Here is a 23457-nt window from a genome sequence, read left to right as displayed (position 1 = left end):
CCTATGCAAATAAGGTGTTCAAGAATATCCAGAACTGATTTGATAATGCATTAGTGACGAGATTATGTAAATTTACTTGCATCACATCTCCTTTCTTATTGGTTGTCTAGTAAAAAGACGATTTTAACCAATCCTACCTCGCATTTGACAATTCCACCCAGCTCTATAACTGTCATCTTGTTGCTCCTTATAGAACATTTCTTTTTCGCTTTTCTTGTGGCTGTTTTTCCCCTGCTAGCACTCAGTATGTCTGGGCGCGGGAAGCAAGGAGGCAAAGCTCGCGCTAAGGCTAAGACCCGGTCATCGCGAGCCGGGCTCCAGTTCCCCGTGGGCCGAGTTCACCGCCTGCTCCGAAAGGGCAACTACTCCGAGCGGGTCGGTGCTGGGGCCCCCGTGTACCTGGCGGCGGTGCTGGAGTACCTGACGGCTGAGATCCTGGAGCTGGCGGGCAACGCGGCCCGCGACAACAAGAAGACGCGTATCATCCCGCGCCACCTGCAGCTGGCCATCCGTAACGACGAGGAGCTCAACAAGCTCCTGGGTCGCGTGACCATCGCTCAGGGTGGCGTCCTGCCCAACATCCAGGCTGTGCTGCTGCCTAAGAAGACCGAGAGCCACCACAAGGCCAAGGGCAAGTGAAACGTTTAGCAGTTCTTCAGTCCCCGTTCCGAAAATCAAAGGCTCTTTTCAGAGCCACCCACTTTTCTCCCGGAAAGTGCTGAAATACTTCGTAAGTGTAGGAGACGTGTTCAAGTCTTAATGTGTAGTTCCGCTTAAATTTTGTTTATATTAGCCTGTTAAAAGTTTTGCGTTTAAAAATGGGAAACCGCTCCCAGGTTTGCCACAAAGGGGCTAAATTGTTAGCCGGTGGTCACATTTTATGCACCATAAATTCTTAGAAAAATTCATGAAACTAGCTTTCTGCCATCCCTTTAACTGAAAAGATGCAATACGTTTGTAAACTCACATAAAGAACCCCTGTTAAGGGAATTCTGTGTCAGGACATAAATTAGGGCTTTTAGGCTATGGATAACGTATATGTATGTAAATGACGATACAGACCATAATGCCTGATGTTGAGTGGTGGTTTTGCATGTACATGAGGTATATACATTATTACATATAATGTATAGTCAAAGGAACTTGGTGTCAAAAAGTAAAATATGAATAAAATAAATGCGAGAACAAAGGAGGAATAGCTGACCAATGACATGTCTGGGCGGGCTTTTTAAATTCTGCGAATGACGGCATTAGTGAGAATTGTTTAGTCCATTGGTCGTTTCTCCTTTCAGAAAAATTCAATGAATGAAGTACATTAAAATCTCTACTAAGTGAAACCTTACTGTTATGGACTCAATTCAAAGTGGACTATAAACTTGAAATAAAATTTCGATAACTCATTTAATCTTTAATGGAATCCAACCATATTTCTCCTAAAGGCAACGTGAGAACCAATTAGATCACAGCGCGGGAACTAGGAATCAGACTGATCTGCACCCATACGTAAGGTCAGAACCGGCACCAGCACCATACTACTCTCCAGCCAGTTTCCTTTTCTGTTATCGTCATGGCTCGTACAAAGCAGACCGCTCGCAAGTCCACCGGCGGCAAGGCACCGCGCAAGCAGCTGGCCACCAAGGCGGCCCGCAAGAGCGCGCCGGCCACGGGCGGCGTGAAGAAGCCGCACCGCTACCGGCCCGGCACGGTGGCCCTGCGCGAGATCCGCCGCTACCAGAAGTCCACGGAGCTGCTGATCCGCAAGCTGCCGTTCCAGCGCCTGGTGCGCGAGATCGCGCAGGACTTCAAGACCGACCTGCGCTTCCAGAGCTCGGCCGTGATGGCGCTGCAGGAGGCGTGCGAGGCCTACCTGGTGGGGCTCTTCGAGGACACCAACCTGTGTGCCATCCACGCCAAGCGCGTCACCATCATGCCCAAGGACATCCAGCTCGCCCGTCGCATCCGCGGGGAGAGGGCGTAACCCAAGGCTACTGCTTACTCTGAACTGAAAAAGGCTCTTTTTAGAGCCACCTACTTTGTCGATAAGAACTGTTGTAATGCTTTTCCTTATTTTACCTCCCTAGGCAGTTAATAAACAACAATCGGAAGAAAAACCTCTCTCTACTCTTTTTTTTCTGCCTTATAGCAGGATATAAATTCTGTACTGGAGACTGCACAGGCTGTTCAGACCAGAGAGGCTCCAGAGGACTCTTAACAAACCTCGCTGTTAGTTTCCTCCCATATATTTACCTTCTCACAGTTTGCTGCCCTTAGAAGCCTAAAAGTGCTTTTCTTTGTCCTGTCATTTCTCTACAAATCTAGTCTTTGTTGAAGATGCTATGTAAGCTGGAGTTATAAGCCACCTCTTTGGATTACTTTCTCCTGGGTCTCTGCTACTGTATGTATGAAATATACATGTTAATAAACCTGTTTATTTTTCCTTTGCTAATCTGTGTTTTGTTACAGGGGCCCCAGCTGAGAACCAAGATGTACAGCGGGAAAGTTCTCGACCACCACCACCACCACCCGCCCTCCACCTGGGAAAAAGAAAGAAGATTGAATTAAAATCAAACGAGCAAATTTAGATGGAAAAGGTTTATTGTCCTATGGTACAATTATATTATTACCTTTACGTTATCTTTTCTACTGGAAAGCGATAATAGTCACCTCTAATAGACAAAAATCATTGAAATTTTCAATATCCTATAAATTAGCATCTAAATTCATAGACACTTCACAGATATTAGACCCTAATAAATAGTTAAACAGAAACGCCTTCCCGTAGAATAAAAAACACTTGGGCAGGCTTTTTAGACTATGTTTTCATATGACAACAAAACGAAATTCAGTCGGTTCCTTTACCTTAATTTGACATTTATATATATCTTAACAGATTTCAGAGCTGTTCTGTAGTGACCAGAGCCTTTCCTTTATCCTCAGTGAGCCCATGCCTTACAAAGAATATGCCTTCCTGTCTGCAATTTCCACCTTCCTGTATGCTGCTTACCAATGATGATTTGCCATGACGTTGAGTGACAAGTGTTCAATTTCCCGGGCCTAAAGGAAAAGGTGAAAAGAACCAGCACCTCTCCTAAACCCCCTTTATTTCCAATCAAGTCACAATTACATGATATCTCACTTACATTGTTTTTCAAAAAGGCAAAATCATGATTCAGCAAATAAAAATGAGTATGTGTCAAAGAGCTTCACTTTTCAATAAATGAACCAACAGGTAAATGTTCAAAGAACATTTAAGAAATTAGGATATTTACAGAAAATGTAACAAAGAAACGTTAGAACAGGATTGTTAAATTAGTTTAAAATAAAATTATTTTATTATCCAATAGGTCATAAATCTTCCACTGGATAGAAATTATTTGCCTCTCTGCCAGTTAAGTAACTTCACTAATTTTGGTACCTACAGTCAATAGTAAATAGTTAGATGGTCTAAGTACATTTTTATAGAATCCTTGTGTGGCCTATAACCTTGTCTGTTGGACATCATGGCCCCTCCTTTTTTCCTTACTTCCAAGTCTCAGACAATTTTTCTCACACTGAGGCAGGAGATAGATGAGCCCCAGGCTGAGCAGCTGGAGTTTGTCGCCTGTGGCCAGATACTCCAAGACAAAGATAATAGCTGGAGCAGAAAGGAGCTGAGTCGTGCCCAGATAAAAGATAAAGAGACCACACATACTTCATTCTCAAGGTCAAGGAAATCTTCCAGACTACACATGCGCAGAAACACTCCTTGGAGGTCAAATAAGGAGGGGGCACCACCCCATAGTAAGTGATGTCAACCTACCCATAAGCCTCTTTGCTAGAATCCATCTTGGCTAAGAGATGCAGGAGCACACGTGGCAGGACCCTGAGATAATCCAAATACGACTTAGAACCAAGAAAAGCAAGATGATTGGTCAAAAGAAACCTGGAAGAGATGCCCCATATAAGTGATTTAAACTACTGCAAGCACTCAACATTCTGACTTCACCCAGGTGTACCTATTGAGAAATGGAATATTTCCTGCCATATCAGTAAACAAAGATGTCACAGCAGAGCTTGCAGCCCTCCAGTGTGAGCTGGTGAGCCCTGAGGGAACTTAGGAAGGAAAGAATACCTGCCATCTAGCAGCCATCAGACTGCAGCCACTCCATACAGTGAGCCCTGAGGAAACTCAGGATGTGAAAATACAGGATACTGGCCCCAGACAGCTGAGGTGCATATCAAAGGAATGAGTTGGTGAGCCCAGACTCTTGCATCTTCCCATACATAGAAAAGAGCTAAATTCCTTAATTTGAGATATCTAGTTTCCTTTAATTAACAATAATCTTTTGATATTCCTGACTACCTGCCCTTTGTTGCAAAATGTCTATAAAACCTGGCTCTCCCCTAGCCTCCTAGGAGCAGTTCTCTCAGGGTTACTTGAGATGCTGGCCTCCCAGGCTTTTAAGTCCTAAAAATCTCCACCGAATAAAACATAACTCTCAATTTTTAGGTTGTGAATAATTTTTTAAGTCCACACTATTCACAAGTACTCTTTTTCCTCCTCATAAACACTTTAGTTGTTTCACTACTTTCCATCTCTTTGTGGGAATTCATTTCTGCAAAGCCAGGGGGCCAGGGGCCTTGTCACTGGCCACTGTCCCTGGTGGTCTGGTGGCTAGGATTCAGCACTCTCACTACCGTGGCCTGACTTCAGTCTCTAGCCCGGGAACTGAAATCCTGCAGGCTGAGGCCACCCAAGATCAACACAGTGAATCGTTACCAAAAAAAAAAAAAAAAATATATATATATATATATATATATATATATATATATATACACACACACACACACATATGTATGTATATAAATATATATATAAACTTTCAAGATAAATTTCTATGACACACCATGGTGTAACTCCTTGACATTCTTATTTTACTCATGCATGAAATAATGGACACTTTAACTTTTTATTCTTTCTAGACTCCAAAGTAATTTACCTGATTTTTTAACCTCATTCTCTCTTAGTCTTTACCTACTTTCCAGGAATAGTAAATTGTTTTCTGGCCTTCCTTCTTTTAAGGAAACGCTTTTGTACTTCTACTAAATGATTTCTTTTCTTCTTTTGTTTTATAAAACCACTGAGTGCACAATCTATCAAACAATCTATCAATCAAAGAACACTCATTGCTTTTATAATCAGTTCTGAATGTTCCCTCTCAAGAAACACACTTTTGGGGAAAAAAAAATAAGCATAAATTTTCAGGTACTCTTCATTTCCTGATATTCTGCCCTTGAAGAATTCTAAGGTCAACAATTTTTCTAGTATTCATCTTTTCTTGCCTTGATAAGTAATGGTTTATTCCACAAGGCTGCCTTAGTTCTCTAATGTGATTTTATTTTTTAATTTATTTTTGCAATGCTTCATTCTAGTTGAGACGTGTATCTGTAATTGGGTTTCTTAGAAATACATTGAACGTCCACTGTGTTCCAAAGCCCATGACAGCAAGGTTGGATACAGGTCAAGAAACAGAGAGGGAAAAGGAAAAATTCTAGAGCACCACTGACCAAAGAAAACAATGCAAGGTAAACATTTAATGAAAAAATTTTCAGTAGCCACATTTTAAAAAGCAAAGAGATGCAATATTTTAAATAATACATTGCATTTAACCCAAAACATCCAAGATATGTTCATTTCAACATGTAATAAATATAGAGATATTATTAATGCAATATCTTACATTCTTTTTTTCAATCTAAATCTACCAAATTGGGTTTATATTTTAGTCAATCTGACACTAATTTTTTTACTGGAAATGATTTGTATTTAAATTCCATACAGTTTATTGTTTAAAATTAAGTTCACATGCCCAGGTTGTTCAAACATACCTAAAAATTTCCAATAACTGAAATGGAGTATCAGCCTTTAAATTTAAATTAATTAAAATTAAGTAAAATTAAAAATTCAGCTCCTCAGCAACATCAATGCCATTCCAAAAAAATATTTTTTCATATATATATGAATATATTATATATATCATATATAATAACGGCTCAAAAGTTATTCCTGACTACTTTATCAGACAATACAGTCTTAGGGGGAACTGTGTTCGGAGCGTGGAGATGGCAATGGAGACTGCTGGTTAAATTGGGGGAGTTATATAAATTTAAATGTAATGATGTAAGTTTAGCACTGACTTCTTAAATAAAAAGTTTCCTCACAAAAAGATATGGAGATTAGGAAAGCAACTGAACATAGGCCCAGATGGCAAAATACCAGATTGAGAGATTTAAGAATATTGGCGAGAAAGTCAATCTTTGGAGCATGAAGATGGAATTTCCGCAGATAATTACAGTAGTCCTCAATGACTGTGTTGAGCATTTGACCAGAAATTTACTTTTTGATTTTCAGAACACCTTTGTGATGTCGGGGTTAACATTTCCATTCTACAAATGAAGAAAACAAAGTAAAAATAAGAAAACACCTGCCACAAAACCGGTCCTGGACGTCAGAAGGTGAAAGATAGCAAATACTGAGGGCACAAGCAATGGAGTCATACCTCCCAAAAACAAACACGCCAGCGGGAAAGCCTTGTTGCCCGATGGATTTCAGAAATTTCCTCGCTCCCTAAGACAAGTTTACCACCATAATTATTTCACCTTCATTTAAAGTATACAAAAATGCTTCTCTGCGGGTTTCCCTGGTGGCGCAGTGGTTGGGGGTCCGCCTACCGATGCGGGGGACGCGGGTTCGTGCCCCGGTCCGGGAGGGTCCCGCGTGCCGCGGAGCGGCTGGGCCCGTGGGCCATGGCCGCTGGGCCTGCGCGTACGGAGCCTGTGCTCCGAAACGGGAGAGGCCACAACAGTGAGAGGCCCGTGTACCGCAAAAAAAAAAAAAAAAAATGCTTCTCTGGGAAGAGAGAACCCAGGGACTCGTTTGCATTTCAGATATGCGTTTAAAATGAGAGGCAATGTATAATTTCGGTTAATGACTTGGCCTAAATATCCAAACTTGAAAAACAGATGCTGGCTTAATAGGCACAATTATTTCATTCCCTTGATAAACAAGAGAATTTTTTTAAATGCCCTGAAACAGAACGTGTTAAGCTGAATTCTGAGAATGAGCAGACAAAGCAATCTTCTCTTTTCGGCTCCGCCCCACTGACTCTCGGGCATGGTGGGCGGGGATAAATTAGCTTACGAACTAACCCCACCCCCTACCCACCCTCATTTGTAGTTTTCAAAAAGGTCCGCTTCCGGATTTTAAATAGGAATTTCGGTGTGCTCTCCCTATTTGTGAGTACAGTATCTCATCTAGCCTTGTGATGTCTGGACGTGGCAAAGGCGGAAAGGGCTTGGGTAAAGGGGGCGCCAAGCGCCACCGCAAAGTCCTGCGGGATAACATTCAAGGGATCACAAAACCTGCAATCCGTCGCCTGGCTCGTCGCGGTGGAGTAAAGCGCATCTCAGGTCTTATTTATGAGGAGACCCGCGGGGTTCTGAAAGTGTTTCTGGAGAACGTAATTCGGGACGCGGTCACCTATACCGAGCACGCCAAGCGCAAGACTGTTACGGCCATGGACGTGGTGTACGCGCTCAAGCGCCAGGGACGCACTCTCTACGGATTTGGCGGTTAAGTCGGCACCCACAAACTAATTTTCTGTAGCAATGCCCAAGGCCCTTTTCAGGGCCACCTAACTACTCGCTTGAAAGAGCTCGTTGCTCTGAACTGGTGTTTTCAGGTTTTTTTGTAAGGAACTTGAGTTCCGAAGTTTGTTAGATTTTTGGGGTGCAGTTGCTTTAATGCAGCTCATGTTTGCTTAGGTTTGAGTGCATCAAACGTTTACACCGTGTTGCAGTTTTAATGCCACACGATGGCTTTTCCAGTATAGAGCCCTTAAGCGTCCCACATTGTTTGAATAGCACTTCTGATTCTTAGGAATTCTCGGTCTTGCAAAATTAACCAGTGAACTTTAAGATTTTACTAATTTATTAGATTTTCCGAAATACGGAATTACTGTTTGACAGTAAGCTATGAATAGTGTTGAGGGACAAATATAGGTAATGCCTTATTGGCCTGCTCAAATCTCACTCAAAACTTTAGTAAATTTTAAATATTCAGCCCCTAGTAGGGCAACTCAAGGGACAAGGTATAATGAAAGAAGCTAAGACTGAACTGTAGAGAGTGAAGGCACCCATGAGGAGGCCCAGGTGGCACATGGGCTGTTTCTTCTCTCCCTTAAAAGCATTTATATTTGGATTATATAAACTGATTACCAGATGTTTTTTAATCTACAAAGAATTTGGGATTTGTCTCCTGCCTTTTCAAATCTATTCCCTGGTAGTCTGTAATAAAGCAACAACTTTAATTCATCTCAAGAACCCTCCGGTTTCTTTTCTCAACTATAATGTCAGAAACCGAGCTACATGGACATCTAGCCCTGTGCTGGTTCTCCGCCACACCAAAGGTTTTCTCATGTTGTCAGTATTTGCAAAGGAAAAGGGGAAAGAAGTCCCCAAAGTAATAAATGAACAAATTCTGTGTCTTGGCTTCAAAAGAAAGTCACTGGCAGAGGCCTGTTTAAAAGGACTTCAAGGTATTAGGTGCCTTTTCCTTACATAGGTTTCCTGCCTGCAGGCCATTTGAACCAATCCCAGTACTGTGGCGGCAGGGGTGTGGGGAGGGGATTGGGAAAGGAGCAATTGTTAGTTAACTGTCTTTTGGTCCTGCTGGGTTCTGTGATGGTCTCTTAAGGTGGCCCCCAGGATTTCCCCTCTTGAGGTTCACTCTTGTGTGATGAAGTCCCTTGAGTGTGGATGTGACCTGTGACTTGCTTTTAACCATCGAAACAGGTGACCATAGGTGACAGAATGTAAAAAATTTTGTGTATATGACTATGTTATCTAGGATTGTAACATCCTTGACTCTTACATGATGGTTTTGGTGAATCAAGTATCCCTGTTGTCAGGCCCAAATGACAAGAAACTCACAGGGCTATTTAGGAACTGAGGGACGCCTTCAACTAACAGCCCATAAGGGCTTCAAGCCAACAGCCAACAAGAAAATAAGACCCTCAGTCTTAAAACTACAAAGAACCAACGAGTAAATTAGTTTGGAAGTGGATATTTCCCCAAACATCCAAGAGACCTCAGTCCTGCATAACACCTCAATAGCATCCTCACAGAGGACCCAGCTAAACCCTGCCCAGACCCACAGAACCTGTGAGATAATACATGTGTGTTGTCTGAAGCTAGAAATTTCAAGGCAATCTGTTATGCAGCAATAAAGACAGCCAACACATTTGGCATCTTCATCAATCCATGTCATCGAAAATAACAGATATGATGAACTGAAACTTCAATCTTTATCTAAAGGAAGACCTACATTTTAAAAAAAAAACTTTAATGTGAACAACATTGTTTCACAACTATGTGAACCTCTACTCACACACCCAATACTGACCTGGCACACACATTGGTAGTGTCTTGCTGGCCGCCCAATTACCAACTCTATAAGCCGTGAAAAGTACTAAAAGCAATTTATCAGTCATTTTGCTTTCAGCAATACAGAAACTATCAAAATATTAACTCAGGAAAACTGTACATTTCATTCCATATTCTCTGTTCTCCCTGCACTTGTACATCTTCTCTTACTCCTGTTTTTTGTTTCTTCTTTTGTTTTTTCCTCCTGTGTAAATGAATACAGAACCTAACACTGACTGAAGGCAAGGAATACAAAAACGAAATATAAAATAAAAATTAGTCAAATTGAGGATTTCGGACCCCACTTCAGCACCATGTAGGGTTGATTATATAAATAATAGCCTCAAGACAAAATAAAGTGAAAATCTTTTCTTTTTAATGCAAATTTGAAAATTCACCTTTGAAAGCGTATACTTGTAGTTGAGATTAAACTCTGAGGTTCCAGTAAATACCCCAGGCCTAGTCCAGTATATACTCTATAACTGAGATTCCGACCCTTTGTAAAGTACGAACACCTTCTCATGAGTTAATATTTGTGAAGCACATAAAATTATTTTGTTGTAACATGGGCATTACATTTAAAACAAGGAACCCAAATACAGGTACTAGCATTACACAACTTTAAGTCCACAGATACTCACTCTAAAATTTTCAATCTAAGCAATGACTGGCTACAAGAACAATTTAAAGATTTTAAGAAATAAAAACACAAAACCCAGAATACTACAACTTTCTACTGGTTCCTACAACACACATTTCAAATTCTTTGCTGCACTGAAGAACAAAAATTCAAATAAACCTCTCATACTGCAATACTGTTTCCTGCGCTTTAAAGAATGACTGTAAAAAAAAAGAAAAGAAAAAAACATATTTTAAAAATACTGACAAATCTTGATATTATAGCTCTCAATATGCAAAAAAGAGTGGCTCTAAAAAGAACCATTGAGAAATGCTAGAGGCATAGAAAAATTTACTTGGAGATGGTGTACTTGGTGACAGCCTTGGTGCCCTCGGACACGGCGTGCTTGGCCAGCACCCCGGGCAGCAGCAGGCCCACAGCCTTCTGAATCTCCCTGAATGTGATGGACAAGTGCTTGTTTTAATGCTCCAGGAGCGACGCCTCGCCCACGATGCAAAGATGTTATTGACAAACGAGTTCATGATGCCCATGGCCTTGGACGAGATGCTGGGGTCCGAGTGGACCTACTTGCAGCACTTTACAGACATAGATAAAGATAGAATAGCTCTCCTTATGGCCGCACTTGCGTTTCTTGCCATTTTTCTTCTGAACCTGAGTCACTGCCTTTTTGGAGCCGTTTTTTGAGTTGGGACAGAGTTAGCCGGCTCTGGCATGGTAAACAAAGTAGGCAAAATTGGGGGATTAAAAGAACGAGAACAAAAGAAACATCGCGAGTATTTATATCAAGGATATACAAACGAACACTCACAAAGCTAAACTTTGATTGGACAAAAGCTGACCAATAGGTTACTAGTATGTAAACTAGGATTCAAAAACTCCCTTTTTTATTGGATCAAAAACGAACACTTTTGTATATTCCTATAGGTTGATTTACAGCACTGTTATGAGACTATAAATTCATTCACACAAAACAATCAATTTCTTTTTAATTAAATGAAAGTCTTCGCGTTTGGATGCGGAAACCAGGTAAGGAAATCCTGTTATCTAGCCCAGTCCAGTCCTGACCGCAGCTCTGTCGGGTTTGTCTGGGACACCTTGGGACCCTCGGAAGGAGTCCCGAAATGCCGGCCCATTGCAGTGTTATCAAGAAAGACTCGATCGCCGCCATCTTTTTTAAGGTTCCACATTGCAAAGCTTTTCATGATGGCTCTCACCGTTAGACCCAAGGTGACATTTTAAAAATGCATCAAAACCAAACAACAGAGCCAAATTACCAGTTGTTTTGTTTGTTTGTTTCTTTTTTTTTTTTTGCGGACTTCTCTTTTTTGCGGGCTGTTGTGGCCTCTCCCGTTTCGGAGCACAGGCTCCGGACGCGCAGGCCCAGCGGCCATAGGCTCACGGGCGCAGCCGCTCCGCGGCATGTGAGATCCTCCCGAACCGGGGCATGAACCCGTGTCCCCTGCATCGGCAGGCGGACTCTCAACCACTAGCGCCACCAGGGAAGCCCCAAATTACCCGTTTTGAGTCAAACACACTAAAGATCCAGGGATTCCAGGATATTGGGATTTTGCTGCGTGTCCCCTGAATAATACAAAATTCCTTACATCTTAACAGTATTTCCTAGAAGACCATGTTACAGTGAACTAGATGTTTACGGTCAATGTGGAATAGGATTCATGAGATGCTTAGACGATGGATTTTTAAATTCACAACTTTTGTGAATTTAGTTATTTCAAAATAACAATGTAAAAAAAGCTGTGATCTTTCTTTATCAGTTGCTACTGTGTATTGCTTTGGATTCCAAGGCTTGTTTATTTATTTTTAAATAAACACTAAGAAAGCTGTATAAGCAAACTTCATTTGTCTGCTACCCCAAGTACAAGCCATATGTGTGTGTGTGTGTGTGTGTGTGTATTTTTAAATAGGGGCCAGTGGCAAAGATCCAAGAATATATGGAACGGATAAATCTTTAAACACATACAAACATACTTAAACGAGGCAATTCTGGGACTAAGATCCGATGAAAACGGGTTAACTGCAGAAAATGGCGGGTGTCTAAAGTCTAAACTTTTCCGAACACATTCTATTTTGTATATCCAAACAGGAAAAAAGTTGAAGAATATTAAATGAGTAATGTGTTTTTGGACAATACTTGAGTGTGTGGGTATTATCGATAAAACAACTCGGAAAAAAAAATTTTTTTTAAGGGGCTGGGAAGATGTCTGCTAATTGAAATTCACCAATCCCAAACTTTCACCTAATGGATAAACCAATCCTAAATCGCTCGGAGCACTTCCGGAATTTAGCAGCGGATGACTAACAGGAATTGCCCACAATCCAATCAGAGTGATTCTATTCCTGTATAAATATAGAAGCAAATCTACCAGTTTAGCCTCTTTATTTTGGAGATAAGTAATGGCGCGTACAAAGCAAACTGCTCGTAAGTCGACCGGCGGCAAGGCGCCGCGCAAGCAGCTGGCCACCAAGGCGGCCCGCAAGAGCGCGCCGGCCACGGGCGGCGTGAAGAAGCCGCACCGCTACCGGCCCGGCACGGTGGCCCTGCGCGAGATCCGCCGCTACCAGAAGTCCACGGAGCTGCTGATCCGCAAGCTGCCGTTCCAGCGCCTGGTGCGCGAGATCGCGCAGGACTTCAAGACCGACCTGCGCTTCCAGAGCTCGGCCGTGATGGCGCTGCAGGAGGCGTGCGAGGCCTACCTGGTGGGGCTCTTCGAGGACACCAACCTGTGTGCCATCCACGCCAAGCGCGTCACCATCATGCCCAAGGACATCCAGCTCGCCCGCCGCATCCGCGGCGAGAGAGCATAAATTATTATTGCCAACAAGTGCCAACTTAAAACCCAAAGGCTCTTTTCAGAGCCACCTATAATTTCACTTTGCGGAGCTGTATCACAAGGGAGTAGAAAATCCCCCCGACCCCCACCAAGGCAAGGCTGGAGGAGGGCAGAACTCCCTTCTCCCCCAAGTATTCCATGTACCAACCCCAGGAAAGGACAGTCACCCCTGCACACTCTGTCTTCCATATAAGAACAGGACATTGATTCCTGAAACTACTTTTCCTCTGCAATCCTTAAAGTTATTTGAGAAACAGCCTGGGGAAGATAGGTGATATATAAATATTTTTATTCTCTTAACCCCTAAAAGAGAAATAAACCTCCCATGTGAAGATATCCTTATCCCAGTATGAGAATAGAAAGTATCCTTAATAGAATTTGGGAATTCAACACTAAGAAAGCTGTATAAGCAAACTTCATTTGTCTGCTACCCCAAGTACAAGCCATGTGTGTGTGTGTGTGTGTGTGTGTGTGTGTGTGTGTGTGTGTGTGTGTGTGTATAGCCTGCTTTGGTTACTTCGGTGGTCTCATTTCTGAATGACCTCTGTGCGTACAAATTGTTTTTTTCCTCCGTTAATCTATGTCAATTTAATTATTAGACCAGGCAAAATAATTCAAATTTCCCTCTCCCTGATACAAGAAGTCCAGGGATGACGTCAGGTATGAGAAAAAGGGTGGGTCCTTGAGCAACCTGGAAAGCATCCTAGGCATGCTTTATGTGGCATGCACACACATACACGTGTGTGCACATGAACATGAACATATTCAAGGACCCAGGCTGAGTACTACTGGAGAGCAGTTTGGTGTTAACTTATTTGCTTCTGTGCTGAGCAATACATCCTCTGGTAAAGGTCGTCATACTTTCTGTACTGAAAATAGAGACCTGGTACCCAAAACATGGGTTCCATGGGATTTCCAGAGTTCAACTTCCAGCAGCACCACCGGCAGAGTGGGCAGCAGTGCTGTCAGTGATACAGTTGGGCATAGCACTAGTGCACCAAATCTGGGGCCTGAACTAATAAGTATGTTCAGCACATCAGGAATTCATAGGTTGTTGCAGCATATAACTGAAAATTCAGATTGTGCAGAATGTGTCTGCACCCTGCATGAGAAACATAATATAGTCACTAAGGCAGAACTTAGGCTTTGCCATAATCACCTATTATTCATCCTCAAAGAGCCAATGAGACAACAGCTCCCAACTTTCCTCTAACAAATGCAGAATCCTAGGACAAACCCTAGAGCAATGCCAGGTTTGTGGATTCAGTCAGGTTTTACAGATGTTGGCAGTGGGAACGCCCAGCCTTATTCCTGGGTTTACTCCCGGTCGGGGGGGATTAGGCAACACTGGAGGCTCTCCAGGAGCTAAGTGAATAGCTCTGCAGAAAAGTGAGAACACACGTCCCACGGCAGGAACCAAAGACACTGGACACCAACAGTTTATTTAACAAACGTTGCAGACTGTTACTGGAGCAAATCCTCAGCTACAGAAACCAGAAGTCACCTTCAGAAACAGTGGGGATAGCTCAGTGCAATGTTTTTGAACCTTGAAGCAAAACTGCAAGTGTTAATGGCAATGCAATGTGATTTCTGTGTGACTATTGAAAGGCTTATTAGGCTCCCAGTCATCATCGCAGAACTTCTGCCATTTTAAAAAATGTAATTTTCAGGTGGAAAGCAGGAAATACAAAAAACAAACCAAAACTGGGGGTGGGGGGGCAGCTGGGGAGAAACAACAAAAATCCTCTGCATGAAAGTCCATAACAGCTTTATTTATAAATTAGAAACAACTTAATATCTTTCAACTGGTGAATGGTTAAATAAATTCTCATACACAATGCAATGCAATCCTACTCAGCAATAAAAAGGGAGGCCATTGATACATGCAACTACCTAGATGGGTAATGCTTAGTGAAAAAAGCCAGTCTCAAAATGTTGCATTTTGTATTATTCCATGTATATAACATTCCCAAAATGGCAATTCTAGAGGTGGACAACAGATTAGTGATTGCCCCAGGACAGGGGAGAAGTGAGTGGATGTGAATACAAAAGTGTTACATTAAAGAGTTCGTTGGTGATGATGGAACAGTTTTGTGTCAGCGTTGAGATGGTAGTGACACATAAAATTGCACAGGGCTACACACACACACACACACACACACAAATGGGTGCATGGAAAAATTGGTGAGAGCTGAGTAAGGCCTGTAGGCTAATTAAAAGTACTTTGCCGATGTCAATTACCTGGCTTTGATATTATAAGATAATAAGATTTCACCATTAGGGGAAACTGCGTTCGAGGAACTCTAGGTACTATTGGAGCAACTTTTGTGAATTTAGTTATTTCAAAATAACAATGTAAAAAAAGCTGTGATCTTTCTTTATCAGTTGCTACTGTGTATTGCTTTGGATTCCAAGGCTTGTTTAACAAATTTTGATGTGTTTTGGTTTGTTTTTGCATAAATAGCAGTGTTTTCCTTTCTTCTGGCTGTTCTAGTGATGACATGTCCATTGAACAGCAGTTTGGTTCGTTTATGTTTGTGTGTGATTTTTTAGCTATTGCTGTCACTACCTCAAAAGTAAATTGAGTTTTCAAATTTGATATTTGTAATCTCAAATTTACTGATGGGGTAATTGGTTGAGCTACTGCTCAGCTCTTAGGACAGTGTGCTTGGTATATCATAGTGTGAAGTAAAAATAATCTCTTATTTTGAACATTCTATTTATTCCAAGGACATCATTTAAATCATAGTGCTCGACAATTCTTTTTAACTAATATAATAATCTAGGAAAGATCACATTTTTACTTCTGACACTTGCATAAAATCTCTTTGCCTAACATTGGCATTTATGATAGCTTTGCATGAATTCCATGCACCAACCACAGTAAAGGACAATCACCCCTCCACCCTCTGTCCTCTATATAAGAACAGGGTATTATTAGCCCCTGACAATTTACATTCTTTTCCTCTGCAGTCCTTCATTGTTCAAATTTATATGCTTAATCTGTATAAGTGAAAGCACACTGTACAAACTGGTGTTATATTAGAAATGTTTTGAAATCTTTCCATGTGCCTTAGGCCTGTCTGTATTATAAATACTTTGTTTTTAAGAACAAAGTCCAGGGCGATAGAAATTTATTGTTCACGAACTAGATGCTATTTTGTTTACAATAACTCCATTATCAATAGTATTGATCCTATTTTATGGATAAGGCCACTGAGTCTCAGATAGATTAATAAACATGCCCAATAATAGTTTGAGAGCAGCTTGCTTATGGATTCCAAACCCAAAGCCTGGCGTGGTTACTTGTCAATGTATTTATAAATTACTTTGTTTTGGGAATTTGGGCTTAAAGGCCAGTGGCAAAGATCCAAGAATATATGGAACGGATAAATCTTTAAACACATACAAACATACTTAAACGAGGCAATTCCCTTTGTGTATACGTTTGATGCTTCTGTTTAAAGATTCTTATTTTCTGAATACCAGTAAAACGCCCTAGCCCTTGTTCATTTCAGGTCTTAGAAGCAAGGGGCGGGGACTCAGTACGGTTTCCCGCCTTTCTGGTCTTGCAGTTTTCACAAAGGTCCGCACAATCGCTACATAAGGGGCTGCAGTTTGCTAGCGTTAGACTCAGTCGGCGTACTTAGTTTTTCTCAGTTATGTCTGGTCGGGGCAAGGGCGGGAAAGGCCTGGGAAAAGGGGGCGCTAAGCGTCACCGCAAGGTCCTGCGTGATAACATCCAGGGCATCACCAAGCCTGCCATTCGCCGTCTGGCCCGGCGTGGCGGTGTGAAGCGCATTTCCGGCCTCATCTATGAGGAGACCCGCGGGGTGCTGAAGGTGTTCCTGGAAAACGTAATACGGGATGCTGTCACCTACACCGAGCACGCCAAGCGCAAGACTGTCACCGCCATGGACGTAGTCTATGCGCTCAAGCGCCAGGGACGCACTCTCTATGGCTTCGGCGGCTAAGATTGAACTTTGTAAGGTTTTTCTGTTTTCTATAGCAAAGGTAAAGGCCCTTTTCAGGGCCACCTACCTCTTCTATGGAAGAGCTCACACTTACCATTTCGTGGTCTGTAGGGTAGTTTGGTACAGATGGGAGAAGTGAAGCACTAAAATGTTGTTTAGACATAGTTCGGTCTTCAGTCCCTAAGGTGTTTACACAATGCTGGAGGTGTTACTATCGCTGTTCCTGATGTATAGATTAACTGAGGACCAACAGGTGGCTAGTGGCTAAATGTGGCCACGCAGCTGGTAAGTAAAGGGTCATGGGTTCTTTGAGTAGAAATAAATATTTGGAGTGTCCACAGACACTAGAGTACAACTCTTACATGGCTTATATACTAAATTAAATTATGAAAATGTGACAAGACAAAGGAGTTTGGGCTAGGATAGTTAATGGTAGAAAAGGAACTAGGAAGATAAAGGCTAGTTTAACAATGCAGAGTTCTCTCTGTTTTAAGCTTCCTATCTGGTGATAAGAATGCTATTTTCTTCCTGGTACAGGGAGGGAATCTTCCATATGGGAGTTTGATTTCCTGTTTTCAGAAGGAAAATAGGAGGTCAGAGTGCTCTTTTGCACCTGCTGTTTTTCAAGTGCCTTTAGCTCAAAATAACTCAAGCTAAAGTGGCATATTTTAGGGTGGCATATTCTGCCACCCTTCACCTCCAAGCACACTACCAGGCAACTTTCCCAGAGGTCACAGAGCAGAAAGGGTCACAGACCAAATTAAAATGCTTAGAAATTTTAATCAATTTAAACCATGTTGCAAAAAGCATGGGGAAATAGATGGACAGCACAGCATACTTAGGATAAGACAAGCAAGTGGAAGGTCCTCGCTAGATGAATCCTGTTATTTACACAACGTTCATATAATCTCCTTTGCTCTCTGCCACATCAGCCTTCCTTCCTGATGATGGGCCTCTGAGGACCAGAGTTAAGTTGAACAAGAGGACTGAGCAGGTGGAAGGTAGCTGGGCCAATCACACACAGTTGCTCTATTAAACAGATCTAGGGGTATATTTGCTTGGTCTATAGTTGTCACTCACCAATGGGTTTTATCTGCATCCTATGGGCAGAGGTCAAGTGGGTGGCTGACTAAAGATATCAAGTATGAGATGCCTCATAGATGCTGAGAATTTTATGTGCCTCGTGAATGTGTGGTTCCCACTTGGTCCTTCAATCCCATCCTCTCTGTGTTCAGCACACGTTTATCTCTAGTCTCTGAGTCTAACGTATACTTAGATGTAACTTAACGTATACTCAGTCCTTCGCAGAACTGAGCACTCTTCAATAACATAGTGAATCCCCCTTACACCTGCCTCCTCTCCCCTCACTCTTCCCTGCTCTTTCCTCAGCCAAATACCTGCTACTCCTTCTGGGCCCGGCTGTCATACTGAAATGGAGCAGGACAGTATGGTCTATGCCCCCATGTTCTCAGTCTGACTTTTGTCTGTGTAAAGGCTTTAGCCAAAGAATAAATTTAATCAGAGAAGTGAGAAAATACAGAAACAAAGGAAAACTGTCAAAGAAGACCAAATAATAATAGTTTAGTCCTTAAGCATAGTCAAGGACCTTTAGTTCCTCCTCAAGGGCTATAGTTAATGTTCTGAGCCACATCCTGTGAGCTGCCTTGTAGGTACTGAAACCCCGCCAGGTGGAAGAAGTTAACTACATGATGACCAGACTGCAGCCATGACATAAGATGCCACAAATCCGAGAAATGGCCTCAAAGAAGTGGGAACAAACCGACCCTGGAAGTAAAGACTAACTGTACTTAATAATCAAGATGATGCTGGTCAGACCACCACATGACCAATTTCAAGATGACTGTGAGAGCTGACTGGACTGTTTCTGCATGTAGCGCCCTCCCTCAGCCTGGAAAAGCTCTTGCCCACTGATTGGCAGTGGGGGAGAGTCAGCCTTTGGACAGGCGTTCGCCCTCCCCCTCCCCCACCCCAGTTGCTGGCATCCAAAATAAAGCAAACTTTCCTTTCCACCAACCTTGCCTCTTTATTGGCTTCTGAGCAGCGAGCAGCCAGACCCCACTTCCGGTTACAATATGATCTTCTTCCTCATATCCTCATAGTTTCCTTGCCCGCAAAGGGCTCTAAGAATGAAATTTCTGACCATAAGTGTTCCTACTTAAATATAGTCTATCTTTTATTATTTTTTCTAATTGTTTTTGTTTAACCTTCTGGTTCAACCAAGCTATAAATTACTGGAAGTTAGAACTAAGCTTTCTTCTTTCCTGGTGTCACTCATATATCAATGCATAGACTGAATATTCAAGGAGGATACACTAACTTGGGGCAAAACACAATTACACCCTTATTGTGTAGCCTTTGAACCCAGCGTTGGCAGAGGCAATCTGCCACGGGCTCTGAGGTTGTGCCAAGAATGCCATTTATCAGAGTTGAGGAACCTTAAAGAATGGGATAGTGGCTGTCCCCAGACAAAGAGTGGATTTGCTTAGTACACTCAAGTTCAATCCCCCAAGCTGTACCCTGGCTGTGATGCAAACCCACTGTGTGTGCAGTATCCATCTGGGCCCCTCCAGGTCGCCCCTGTGGGACCTGATGGACAAGGGGATCCAATGCAAAATTGCTGCTTGATGTGCTGTGCTGTAATAAAGCCTCTTGTCTCTGACCTAGGAGTGTTGTGTCTACTGCCAGCAGCCATGAAAGACTTACAGGTTATCTTATTATCTTGTAAGTAGGGTAAGATCCCAGACTCTTCACAAACTCTGACACAAAGTGAAGAAGAAGGAGAAGAAGAAGGAGAAGGAGAAGGAGAGGAAGGGGAAGGGGAGGAAGAGGAAGGGGAAGGAGAAAGAAGGAGAAGGCAGCGAGGTGGAGAGGGAGAGGCGGGAGGAGGAGAAGGGGGCGGAGAGAGAGAGGGTAGGAGTGCAGCATTTTATTCCAGGGAGCTCCTCAATAGCTGTCTGCCCCTCTTGGTGTCACTATCAGGCCTGGAATAAGTGTTAGGCTTGTCCAGCCTCAGAATCTCTCTTTCTTTCTTTATCTCTCTCTCTCTCTCTCTCTCTTTTTTTTCCTACACGGCATGATGAAATTTGCAACTCACTCAGATTTCTGCAGTGGGAGGGACTGATTGTAGATTGGGAATAATGCAGGCAGAGAGACCTGTCAGGCCACTGTAGGGATTAGAAAGCTGTATAGGAGAAACAAAACTTTCCTCTACCCTTTTAGGGTCTCTAGCTGGGCTTGAGAATTAAGTTGACATAAGACAGGTTAACATGAGAAAAGCACACAAATTTTATTTAATCTTTTTACATGTACATGGGAGTCTTCACAGGAAAATGAAGACCCAAAAAGCAGTTAAGCCTAAGTGCTTATATACTAGGTTGAACAAAGAGTAGTAATTGTGAAATAGCAATTAAAATATATGGGGAGACTAAAGGAAGATAAGGATTATTTTAACAAGGTCTGTTTGTATAGATTCTCTCATCCTGGACTCCCCATTTCTGGTGATAAGAATGTTCATTTCCTCCTGGTATAGGGATGGCACGTTTCACATGGGATAATTATCTGCTTTCGGGAAGAAAAGGGGAGATCACAGCCCCATTCTTTCATTAGCTGTTTTTCAAGCGCCTTAGCTCAAAATAATCCTTATGCCAAAGTGGCATATTTTGGGGCGGCATATTCTGCTCCATTTCAGCTGATATTCAATTTCCGGGGTGCCAAGAGGTCTCACCATTTACGGCACACTCTGGAAGAGACGGCTCAAGGAGGATCTATGAACTGATAATGGAGAACAAGGGTTTGTTAATTGAGTGGAACCACAGAACAGAGGAATAGGACCCAAAGAAGCAAACTGAGAAGGATCATGGAGAACAATGGGATCTGGGTTAGGAAGAAAGGTACCACAAAACACTGTGAGAAGATTGTGAAGGCAGGAGTAATAAACAGGGTCAGATGTGCATGGTTTTGGCCATTCGAAGGTCACTGGTAACTATGCCAAGGATATATTTAGTGAGTGATTTGTGAAGAAGTCATATAATCAGGAAAAGACATGAGGATAGTGACTCCAGATTACCCAAGGCTTGGAGATTTGATAAATGGAAAGGATCTAGTAATTGACAGAGGTATGGATTAAACTGAGAGACACTGACACATATTTATATGTAGATGGGAAAGAGCCAGTAGAAAGAGGAATAAAACTTTAAGTTGGGATATCACTATGATTAGATCAGGATGACCAACTAATCTATTGTGCAAATAAGTTATTGATAGTGGAAGTGGGCTCCATTAATAACTATCTTAAGATAACAGGGACAGAAATGAAACTGTCCCTGGGTGTGTGTTCACCCACACACCAGGGTGTGTTTTCACTGACACAAACACAAAGCTTCTGGGAGTGAAAGATTTAGAACACAGGTGGCAGGATGAGCATGAGAAGGCCTGAAGAGCACCTCTTCCGCCTGGTGGGAAAATGGAGGTAAGGATGCAGTCAGAGGTGGGATGGCCATAAGAAAGGTCACATTATCAACGTTTTGGAAAAAAAGCATTAAGAGTGATGACCTCTTAGTCATGTTAAGAGTTCCAACGCGTCCTCAGGAGTACGCTAGATAAGACAAAATTTTACAATGTCTCTTCCACCCGATTTGAGTTCACTACCTATGGCTCCATCTATCCAGAGCTATCTGCGACGTTTTCTGTAGGAAGAAGGCTGCTTAAAGGCCTCAGGTGCCCTCTTCAGGACACTAGGTGCTGGGTCACTGGGACATTCTGGACAAGTTAATTTTAATGTTTTGCGGGGTAAAATGAACTCAAACATGTTGAAATTCGAAAACTGATGCCACGTCAAATGCAATTCACTTCTGTTGAGTAAAAACTCCAGCAGTTCCACTACACGATTTTGTTTTTGGCGTGTCTGAGAGCAGCCATCTTGAGATGGTATCTAACTCGGAAAAAAGAACAAAAAAACTCGACAGCCGGGGTCTACAGAGATAAGCGACTGCCTTAATTAAAATCGGCACCCAGTATCAATATAAAATATTAAATATTACCTTTGTTTCTCCTTTGTGCTAGTTAGCAGCCCTTCCTGTGACCAAGTGGGTGGCCCTGAGAAGGGCCTTTTGTGAGTAACAAGAGCTTCACAGCCGAAGACCGCAATGAAACTTAGCCGCCGAAGCCGTAGAGAGTGCGTCCCTGGCGTTTGAGCGCGTAAACCACGTCCATGGCGGTGACAGTCTTGCGCTTGGCGTGCTCGGTGTAGGTGACAGCGTCGCGGATTACATTCTCCAAGAACACCTTCAGCACCCCGCGGGTCTCCTCATAGATAAGGCCAGAAATACGCTTCACACCACCACGCCGGGCGAGACGGCGGATAGCAGGCTTGGTGATGCCCTGGATGTTGTCACGGAGAACTTTACGATGACGCTTGGCGCCCCCCTTTCCCAGGCCCTTTCCACCTTTGCCTCGACCAGACATGACTAACAGCGACTCCTAACCTCTTCCACCGCTTAACCCTGGGCTGCAGCCTCTTATATATCAGTTTTACGGACCTATTAGAAAACTGAAACGGCGGGGGCGGGAACGAGCCCTCTGCCCCCGCCTCTTCCCTTCCTCACTGGCCGTCTGCTATTGCCTAGCAGGGAAGGGGGCGGGGAAATGCGGCTCAGTATCTGTTTCCTGTTTCCTGGTTGGGGTCCAGAGTCGCTGGTTTATGTGGACCCTAGTCGTGCGCCTGTGGGTTTTCTCAATTAATATTGTACAAGTCTCCTCACCACTTTTATTATTTAACAAAAGTAGGCAGTACCGCCACATTTGTCTGCAAAAGGGAGAGAAAGCAGAATAAAATTAATTTGAAAACATGAAGATACTTAAAAAAATGTAAGTATTCTTAAAAACTCTAGTAATGCTTATTAAGTTTGGCTGATCCTGAACATTTCCGTTTGGCGAAGCGTTTACATAACCATCGTTTTTCAGCATTCCTGGTAAAGAGGGATGTCTAGTAAGGGGAGCCAACATTAATTGAATTTCCGCTCTTTTCTCCCCAATTTATAAAGCACTATTTACATTGTGAGGATGAAGAATCCCAGGATTGAAGACCTACTCCTGTTCTACTAAATGGTATTGTTGGGGGTAGAACTGAGGTCTTCTGATTCTGTGGTCTTATGTCCTTGCCACCTACCACCGAGCTATGTCATTAAAGCATTGAAGATACATCAGGATGAATAAGTTTGCAAATTAACAGAATATTTAAAAAATAACAAAAGAGTGAAATACTGTCCAAGTAAAAAGGGTAACTGAAGTTCTACACACAGATAAGTATTGGTTAATAGACAAATGCCAACATTACTCACAGTCCACAAATTCACATTGAGTGCCTTCTATGTAACTACAGAGGTGATTTAAAAAAAAAAAAAAGCCTTCTCTGCTGGTGCTTACCATATAAGCGGTCAGAGGATTATTAACTTCCTTGAGTCACAAACTTTTTGAGATTTAGTTCAGGTGCAGTTACCTGTGGATTTAG

The 23457-nt window shown here is 42.5% G+C and overlaps 5 protein-coding genes and 1 pseudogene across 5 annotated transcripts; 4 read left to right on the top strand and 2 right to left on the bottom strand.

The window, feature by feature from the left end:
* The first annotated feature begins 179 nt into the window (after positions 1–179).
* On the top strand, positions 180–1577 carry LOC132527597 (histone H2A type 1-H-like). The gene is made up of 2 exons (XM_060163498.1): positions 180–631; positions 1440–1577. The coding sequence occupies exons 1-2, from the start codon at positions 247–249 to the stop codon at positions 1457–1459; spliced, it is 405 nt and encodes a 134-aa protein (XP_060019481.1). The 5' UTR covers positions 180–246; the 3' UTR covers positions 1460–1577.
* LOC132527941 (uncharacterized) lies at positions 636–13023 on the top strand. The gene is made up of 3 exons (XM_060163944.1): positions 636–1974; positions 7286–7611; positions 12513–13023. The coding sequence occupies exons 1-3, from the start codon at positions 1568–1570 to the stop codon at positions 12926–12928; spliced, it is 1149 nt and encodes a 382-aa protein (XP_060019927.1). The 5' UTR covers positions 636–1567; the 3' UTR covers positions 12929–13023.
* On the top strand, positions 7305–7639 carry LOC132527629 (histone H4). Its single transcript, XM_060163532.1, has one exon. The coding sequence runs from the start codon at positions 7305–7307 to the stop codon at positions 7614–7616; it is 312 nt and encodes a 103-aa protein (XP_060019515.1). The 3' UTR covers positions 7617–7639.
* On the bottom strand, positions 10433–10815 carry LOC132527610 (histone H2B type 2-E-like; annotated as a pseudogene).
* A 3425-nt stretch (positions 13024–16448) lies between the features above and the next one.
* On the top strand, positions 16449–17160 carry LOC132527626 (histone H4). The gene has a single exon (XM_060163530.1). The coding sequence runs from the start codon at positions 16617–16619 to the stop codon at positions 16926–16928; it is 312 nt and encodes a 103-aa protein (XP_060019513.1). The 5' UTR covers positions 16449–16616; the 3' UTR covers positions 16929–17160.
* Positions 17161–20292: 3132 nt separating this feature from the next.
* On the bottom strand, positions 20293–22538 carry LOC132527625 (histone H4). The gene is made up of 2 exons (XM_060163529.1): positions 21989–22538; positions 20293–20720 (listed from the first exon to the last, which is right to left on the bottom strand). Exon 1 carries the CDS (start codon positions 22410–22412, stop codon positions 22101–22103), a length of 312 nt encoding a protein of 103 aa, XP_060019512.1. The 5' UTR covers positions 22413–22538; the 3' UTR covers positions 20293–20720; positions 21989–22100.
* Positions 22539–23457: the final 919 nt, after the last annotated feature.

This window comes from Lagenorhynchus albirostris, chromosome 10 (assembly GCF_949774975.1).
Source record: "Lagenorhynchus albirostris chromosome 10, mLagAlb1.1, whole genome shotgun sequence".
Classification (NCBI taxonomy): Eukaryota; Metazoa; Chordata; class Mammalia; order Artiodactyla; family Delphinidae; genus Lagenorhynchus; species Lagenorhynchus albirostris.
Note: the sequence above shows the minus strand (reverse complement) of the source record. Positions and strands in the feature narration are given on the sequence as shown.